This window comes from Camelus ferus, chromosome X (assembly GCF_009834535.1).
Source record: "Camelus ferus isolate YT-003-E chromosome X, BCGSAC_Cfer_1.0, whole genome shotgun sequence".
Lineage (NCBI taxonomy): Eukaryota > Metazoa > Chordata > Mammalia > Artiodactyla > Camelidae > Camelus > Camelus ferus.
Window position 1 is genome coordinate 40,574,100 of NC_045732.1, and position 8,701 is coordinate 40,582,800.

The 8,701-nt window shown below is 40.6% G+C and overlaps 1 protein-coding gene across 1 annotated transcript in view; it reads right to left on the minus strand.

Annotated features, from left to right (window-relative positions):
• The window catches only part of FAM104B (family with sequence similarity 104 member B), a 78,072-nt gene that overhangs the window by 2,516 nt on the left and 66,855 nt on the right, over window positions 1-8,701 (minus strand). The window contains exons 4-5 of the mRNA XM_032475152.1: window positions 6,290-6,389; window positions 1,270-1,329 (exon numbers count right to left, since the gene is read on the minus strand). Of these exons, the coding sequence (XP_032331043.1) occupies window positions 1,270-1,329; window positions 6,290-6,389 (160 nt within the window). The remainder of the gene's footprint in view (window positions 1-1,269; window positions 1,330-6,289; window positions 6,390-8,701) is intronic.

Sequence of the window (8,701 nt, forward strand, 5' to 3'; positions counted from 1 at the left end):
AAAACAGGAAGAGAATGAGTATTATGCTATTACACTATTTTTCCTATTCATCTTGGAGAACAGCAGCATCAAAGCCTTAAGGGATTAGAAAACTACAGCCACTTAAAGTATTTCAATCTGTGCTCACAGCACAACCGCCCCAGAATTCAGCTGGGATTAATAGCCACCATTTTACAGAGGAGGAAACTGAGATCCACTGACTTGCCCGGCGTCACATAGCCAGGAAGTGACAGAGTGGGGATTCAAACACAGGCCTTCTGAGTTCAAATCCCTTCACAAATCCTTTGTCCCTGTGTGTTGCACTTATCAAGTTCTCACCCTCCAAGGGAAAGCATCAATCAATGCTACAGAATGCAGTAAATGTACGTCCATAAAGAATAAGATCGATTCTGGGCACAAGCTAAAATAAAAGAAATAAATTGGTACATACATACAGTTATGCATCCTTATATACATATATGCACACACATATACAGACCTCTGATGATTCTGTACATATCCCCTGATAGTAGGCATATGTGGTCCTCCTATATTAACACAAGGCTACACACAGATCCTGAAAGGCACTCGACATACTTTTTGTAAAAGTTACATGTTAATTATTGGCATTTTTAAGACTAGTACTTATCGTTGCTCTACACATACGGATTAGATATGGGGGTGTATGTGTGGGTGTCTGCACCTAAGAATTTTTTTTTAATTGAACTAACATGACTCAGAGTCATTATCATATTAGAGAAACTACTAGGGATTCCTGAAAACAATCATCGTCAAGAATTTCCTCCCTTCCAATGTTAGGATTCTCAAAGGAGAAGGTAATGAGAAGGAACCACATTTGAACTACAATACTTAACAATTTTGGTATTGCATTTCTTATATGCAAGCTTTACCAAAGGTAACCTTAATGAGACTTAAACCAAGAATGGTCATGGCCCATTGCTCTTTTGGAGCTTTTCAACATAGGTCATACACCTCACTGCCCACAGGTCCTAATAGACAATTTATGTCCATCTTTATGCAGTTAGAAACACACATTAAAAGAACTGTCCGAGAAAGAGTTAGGATGAGCCAATGGAACCAGATATGATGGTTATCACCAACAGCAGTGAAATTGACTTCAGGACTTAATGTAAAGGCCTATTCGAAAAAAATTCCAAAAAGATGATTTTCCTAGCCTAAGGGTAAAAATCTGAAACCTCCACTGGCATAAAATAGTGCAGTTATGAATATTCAAAAATAAATAGGTTTTACATTGGATAAGACACCCACCACACACACTTTGGTTCCTCTTAGTTGGTCTTCCTTATTATTTATCATTACAGGTACTGTCTGAAAAACAAAGCAAGAACTGTAATTACTTTCTGGTGAATCAAATTTCATCTCAAATGACAACATATCCATTTTACAGTATACTGTAACACTAGGTGGCGCTAGGCTATGAAATAGTACATTAAAATTAACAAGCTAGAAGAGATTTATGCAGAATAATTGTTAAGAACAAAATAGATCTGCCTCCAATTTCTAGTTCATTTAAAATATTTTAAAACTCACTTGTATAGGGACATAAGTACCAATGTTCACTGTGACATTGTTTATAATATCAGCATTGTTGTTAATAGCTGAAAATCAGAAACATGCCCCCAAACAGGAAAGCAGTTAAATTATAGTGCATCCATTCATACAATGCAATTTTGTCAGCCATTAACAATGATGATATAGTTGTATCTGTACTGATATGGGTGAATATCCTTGGCATCATTTGATTCGATGTCATGTTTTACATATACATATGTGTGTGTGTGTGTGTGTGTGTGTGTGTGTATAATTTGAGACTTTAGATCCTTTTTTAATCTTTGTTTTTTAGTTTTTCAAATATATTTTCACTTTCTAAAGCATCCACAACAAATGTATTTATTTTGTGAAAAACATTTATTTTATTTGCAAGTAAGTGGCCTAGGGACTGCTACTACAAAACCAAGGGAAATCTCCTGCTTTTCGATTCAGTTACTTTTGACTTCAAAACAAAGAGTTAAGATGAACTGTGATGCCATAAATGAGATTTCCTTTACACTGCTAAAGAACACCTCAAACATCATGTCACATCCCACTAGCATTTTCTATGCCAATGGTGCTCATTATCTAATAAACATGGCCTATATTATACAACCCTGGGCCTTGTCACATCTTACCCTTTCGAATGTACTTCATGTGACATATCTCTCGCTTAATGAATTCTATTACTGCCAGAGTGCTTGGGATGAAAAGGTTTCTCCTTGATAGTGTACGGTTTTGACACTCAAAACTGCTACCTTAGCACAGAATCATTTTCCTTATTTCATTTGATTTTAGAAAGAGAGCAAATTCTTTTACCGGAAGAGAAATGAGATTTTAAATATTTCAAGATTGAGAAAGACCCATAAAACATAAATCCTTTTCACTATCTCCCCGATTCCTCAAAGAAACTTCTCATCAGAGTGCTTACCCTATTTTTCAGTTACAAAGCTCATTCTTTTTCCTCCGACCATTCAGTAGAAGCTTAGTGCTGAGATCTGTGCAAGGCAAATGAGAACAGGCCTATGTGCTGCAAAACCAAAACCCTTGTAAATGCAAGTACATCGCAAAACAAAATTACATTTATAAAGACCCTGACCAAGGGTTTCTCACTTAATGATGATATTCACAAAAGTGTCACATAAAAGTCCTGGGGTCTAGGTCTGTGTGAAAAGGCAGGATTTTAGATTAGTTTGGGTCGCAATGAAATCTGCCTGTTACCTCTGTAACCAAAGAAGCTTCCTTCAATTGAGTCCAGCAGAGATTTTTCCATAACACCTTATATTTGGGGATGAGCATCAGAACCACCCCCTGCCCGTGGGGCTTTTTATTTATTTTATTCACGTGCACATGCCAGGGCCTCATCTTTGAGAGGCTACCTCATGTAGGCACAGGTGGTTCTGATGCCCAACCACTATCCAAACAAATACCTGTGTGCCTACTATGTACAACCAGGTACTTTGCCGGGGATACTTGGGGACTTGAACAACGGCTAATTCCTGAGCCCAATCAAGAAGAACTCTTTGAGGATGACAGCGTCAAGCTACTGCAATGGCAGGGATGTAGCAACGAATACTGGCTGGGGAAACAGGAGAGACTCCTTGAAATGAATGGCATCTGAACTGGGCCTTGGAGGATGGGGAGAATATTAATAAGACGGATGTGACACATGGGGGGAACAATAAGAGCACAAGCAGGGTGAAGAGGAGATTTCGAGGAGACATGGCTAGTAATATGATGTGACTGGGGCTTCCCAGGGAGGAGTTTGTGGGAGATAAAATACGCAAGAGAAGAAAGGGCTAGGTTATCAAGAACCTTGAATGTCATGCTGAGAAGTCTGTCGGAACAGGTACTTGAGACCAAGAGATATGCTCAGATATACATTTAGGAAGAGGATTCTAGGGATGAACAGAGTAGAAAGAGAATGAGAGTACAGAGACCACCTAGGAAATTTTGCAATACATCAAGCAAGAGGCAAAGCAGGCCTGAACGAGGATGGAGGAAATGTGAAGGAAGGGATACACTTGATACACATCAAAAGTAGGCTAGGAGGAGTCACTGAGGAAATGACAGAGGCAGCTATGTTGACCCCAACCACCCAGGACAATGCTTGGCAAGTAGCAGGTGCTCCATAAATAGCTGCTGAACAATTTAGCAAGATCTTAGGCCACTCCTGGCACGTTAGAGAAGAGTAGTAGGTGGGGTTTGAGGAACCAACTTTTAGTGAGTAGTTGCATGAAGGGAATAAGAAGTAACAGGCAGTGAAAGCAGATTACAGCTGGGAGGTAAAGGGGAGAAGAGATCAATCATCTCCACAGAAAAGTAAGGTAGACCCAAAATGAGTTAGGAACAGGAAAGAGCACCTTAGCGGGCAAATGAAAGAACCAGTGGATAAACTGAATCTGAAGAGACAAGGAGGAATATTAATTACAGAGCATCTTCATCAAAAGAGAACAGGAATACATGTGTATATTTACAACACAGAATTATGTAATTCTCCTTAATTGTAAAAGCAGATTAAGCCAGTATTTTATTTTCCTTTAAGCCCTAGCTTCCCTCTCAATTCCATCCCTCCATGCCTCAGAGCTTTTCATTTATGTGAACCCCAAGAACAAAAGCGTTTTTCAACTGTACTGCATATTCCATACTTGCCATCATAATATGATGTTTATTCTAAGGCAGCTGCAGAAACTAGATTCAGCAAATCAGATGATCCTAACCAAGTCCATCCAAGCACTTAAAAGTACGTGCTTCCAAAGTTGCAACATACCAACAATGAAAAGTTCATGCTCACTCACACCAATGAGATACTGCAGAACTTTATGAACCATAAGATACCAAATCAATTTGGCTGCTGAATTACAACCACTTTCCAAATTAGTAAAGCGATGGTACTCATGTGTTAACTTCTCTGTGTCAATGGGATACAAAATTTATACTTTCTGTAGCTCAGTTTCCCTCATAAAATGAACTTGGACTAGATATTGAGTTTTAAGTTCCTTTCCAACTCAAAAATTATACTTATCATAGAATCTATATAAGTACAAAACAATTTAAACAACTTCACCTCGTTTCAACTCAGTAAATGGGATTTGAACAAACAAAACATCTATAGAAAAACATGTGTGTGTGTGTGTGTGTGTAGCTTTAATTCCTTAAAACAACTTCAATTTTAACATTCAGTTACAATATAAAACTGCTTGAGATTTCTTGGTATATACAACATGAACAAGGTTTCATAAAATGCATGTAACAGATTAGGCCATCTTTGGAAAGGGTGGTCCCTGCGTTTTGAATGTATCTTTTAAGTAGAGGTTAATTTCAGAAGTTACCATTTTGCCATAGGTTATAAAAACATACTAACAACCATTATTTTGTTCAATGACAGTTTCATCTGAAATAAGATCTCCCAAAGCAGTTCTGTGTCTCAGAATGTGTATAATTAAATTCGATGAGAATGACCCAAATGTACAAACAACCTAAGTGAAAACATTTTTCAAAAATTATGCCAAATGTTCCACGTGTCATATGAATTGACATTTAAACAAGACCTGACAAAGAGACAGCTCCTACCAGTTAAAAAAAAAAGGGGGGGGCGTGGATGTATAGAATTCTAATTTTAAACATAGGCGGGGGCCCCCGGTTCTATTGTTCTCTCATTCATCTTCCTTCTGCTGCTCCCTTGGAATTCCTAGCATTAGGATATCAAATCTTTTCCAATTCAGGTAGGGAAGAAAAAAAGACAGATCTACACATTTTTTTCACTCTCGATTTCTTGCTACTACTTGGTAATCTGAAAACTAAAAAGGAATGGTCTTGGTAACTAGGACAGACAAAAAACATTAGTGTCCTTGTGTTTGCCCTTTCTAGAAGGCTTATACTTATGTACGAGGGGACAGATTTACAGGAAAAGTGGTGATGTCATTTGTAAAGCTGTAAGGTTGAAAAAAAAAAAAAAAGAGCAATACTCCTATACAGGCAAGATATTCAACAAAAAAGGCCAGCATCAAAGAGAGCAAGTTATATGAGTTGTATCTAGCTAAAATTTACCCATCCAAATAGCTTCCCAGGATCTGGGACTATCACCACCTGCGTACAGGTTCCAGGAAGAGGACACAGACTGATAATCATTTCGCCTCTTGTTCACAAAAGGGACAAGTGAGCACTACTTACTCATTAACTAACAGGATTCATCCAGAAGGACTTAACAAGGTTCCTTTAATGCTCTCCTAGTAAACGATATCTCAGTTAAAACAATATCATGCTAATGACCACAAGTTATTAAAATTCAGGTTCTTCCATTCAAGCACCATTAAAGCTTTGCAAATCACCAGACTCCCCTAGCCTTAATTTCATTTTCACATTTCCCAGCTAGAAATCAAGAATCTCCTTCTAGCCAGTAACACACCATTATATATCTGAAAACTTATTTTCCATCTAAAAATAAGGGAGGGGGTAAGATTATTATTCCCTGCTCCTATGACAGGAGGAAAGTCTAAGACGTAGCTCTTCTTGATTATGTTTTAGCCAAGTCTTTCCTGTGCTTCCCCTCCATCATCTGTGAGATACTACACACCATGGCTAAGGGCTCCAGATCAAAAGCCACTGCAATCAAGCAAGAACACTTTTATGAAGGTTTCTTGGAATGAAGCACTTCTTTGAAGTGCAGGACACAAATTGGATAAGTTAAGTTCAGGAATGTTTGAAATAGACGTGGGCTATCCGATCATATTCCTACCTCTGCATCCTGAGACTCCTGAAACACAGGGTTTCTCCTGCTCCTTTTGGACTGGGGAGAATAGTGGTTGTCCTCTTTGCTGTCATTCCTTTTTCGTTTCCTGAAAATAAACCACAAGAGAGAGGAGAGAATATCATCCAACAGTCGACCTTTTGGACACTTGAATTGCAAGCCAGTGGCAACATGATATAGATATAGATATAGATGATATAGATATAGATATAGATTTGAAATCTTGTCTGAGAAAATACAAGTCATCATCTGCTACTCCGTTGATTTAAAGTCAGAAGAGTACATCACCAGGCACCAAGAGGGAAGATATAAAACAGGAACTCTAAGAAAAGTCAAGCTCTAAATTTCATTTTGAAACATTAGCTTCTTAATTTTAAATGACTCTTGGGAATAAAATAAGAACAGGAAGAATTTAACAGCTACGTTCTCAAAATCTACCTAATTACGTTCATTGTCTTCATTCCCTGAAATTATAATTCCAGCTTAAGTGATTTTTAAGCCCTTCCATATGATAACACTTAAGACAGGTATGGCTGCCAGTGCCTCTTTCCTGTTAACGTTCTTGTGAAAGTGGTATAGGTTCAAATAAATGCTGCAAAGAGTTTCCAGGTGTGCTGTTAGCCAGTCACTGTGGCCATTATGACATAATGCTTACTGCACTAGATAGTCATCATGAGACTGTGACTGATTACTAACTTGAAATATGGCCCCTCAAAAATATTGTTAATGGTTGGTAAGATTACATCTTCAGCCCAAGTCCCCTCTCAGTAAGTAATCAGATTACAGCACTTGACAATACACTTCTTGCTGTCACCCTATAGTTAAGCAGTCATTCTTCCAAGCCATCTTCTTAGAGAGTACTTGTAAGTTCATGATACCCCTAAGGATGGCTGAGTCTACTCATTTTTATAATTCCACTTCTCTCCAATCTTCCTCCTATCTCTGAGTATAAAGTAGTGATTTCAAACTCTTTGTTAAAGAAACTCTTTTCTTAACAACAACAAAAAATCAATAAATGAGGGAAAAAAGAGGAGTTACTGTATTGATAACACAGGCTCTTTCACCACACCCTCTCCTGTACCTCCTTCCCTGTACCACCCACTAACTTAGCCTGACTTTCTAAACACTGAGGAAACAGCAGGCCCAAAGAAGCAAAGTGACTCAGAGTAAGCTAAGTAAGGCTGGTAGACGTAGAACTGGAAGGGAAGTTCTCTTGAGCCCTGGCCCAAGACCCTCCAGGAAGCCCTACAGGAGGAAAACTTAACAGAAGAGCTGCATGTCCAATCAAATGATGTCTTTATGGTAAACAAGTTGTCAGTACAAATTAATTCAGATAATTTGTGCACAGTGTAGTTAAAAGAGAACTTTTTTTTTTTTTTGGGAGAAAATACGGGCTATTTTTTTTTTTCCAAATATATGAGCCAAAGAAACTTCAGAAATATTAGCTGGACTTGGTAAGAAAAAGGCCACTGCAGTCAGATCAGACTCCATTTGTACACACTGCTTGCTGTCCAGTGACTGTGCTCCTAATTGCAATAGCATGTCGGTAATTGGGGCCTTACGTTTATATCTAGGACCAGAGAATACACTAATACAGGGCCAAGTGGCCCTGGCGATATTGGCCAAAGAAGTAAGGTGGGATAACGGTGAGGTCCGGAGACGGACCGGAAGGGGCCAAAATGGCCCTGAAAAACCGTCCCCAACACGCCAGCTTTCTCTAGTCCCGCCCCCGGAACCATAGCAACAGCGGCAGGAAGTCCGGGCGCCCCGGAGACGCAGGCTCAGGGGGCGGGGCTACGCTCCGATGGGCGGGTTCTGGGCCTGCGCGCGGGAGCCGAGTGAGGTCCGTGCCAGTCTCCCTGCCCGGTTCCCCTGGAGGTTTCGTCTTGCACCCTGACTGAACTGTTGGCTAAGGGAACGGAACGGTGACGTCCTGGTCCTGTCGCCCGTTGCCCAGCACCCCCACGTGCAGGGCCCGTACCAATCCCCTGGTCATTGTCCTCCCACCCACCCCAGGCCTATGAAAGCGCTTGTCCCGTCGTGGCACACACACTGTCCTCCTCTCAGCCCTCACTCTTCGGATCCGTCCTGGCGATCCCGGTGCCCACTCACAGGGTCAACCAGCGGCCTCTCTGTCCTCAGCGATGTTCTCCTCTTCCCCACTCGAGCATCCCCCTGCCCACGGTCGCTCCCTGGGCATCAGGAAAGACTGCGAACCTCATGATGTCCGTTTCTAGCATTCCTGTCTCATCACCGCCAACACGGTGTCCCTGGGTCCAGCTCCCTCTCTCTAATGCCCCTGCACCGACAGCCTTCAACCTCCTGGAGGGCCTCTAAGACTGGCCTCCAGTCCACCGAGCCCACCACCTTCCTCAGGATCCACCAGCCCCTCAGTACTCG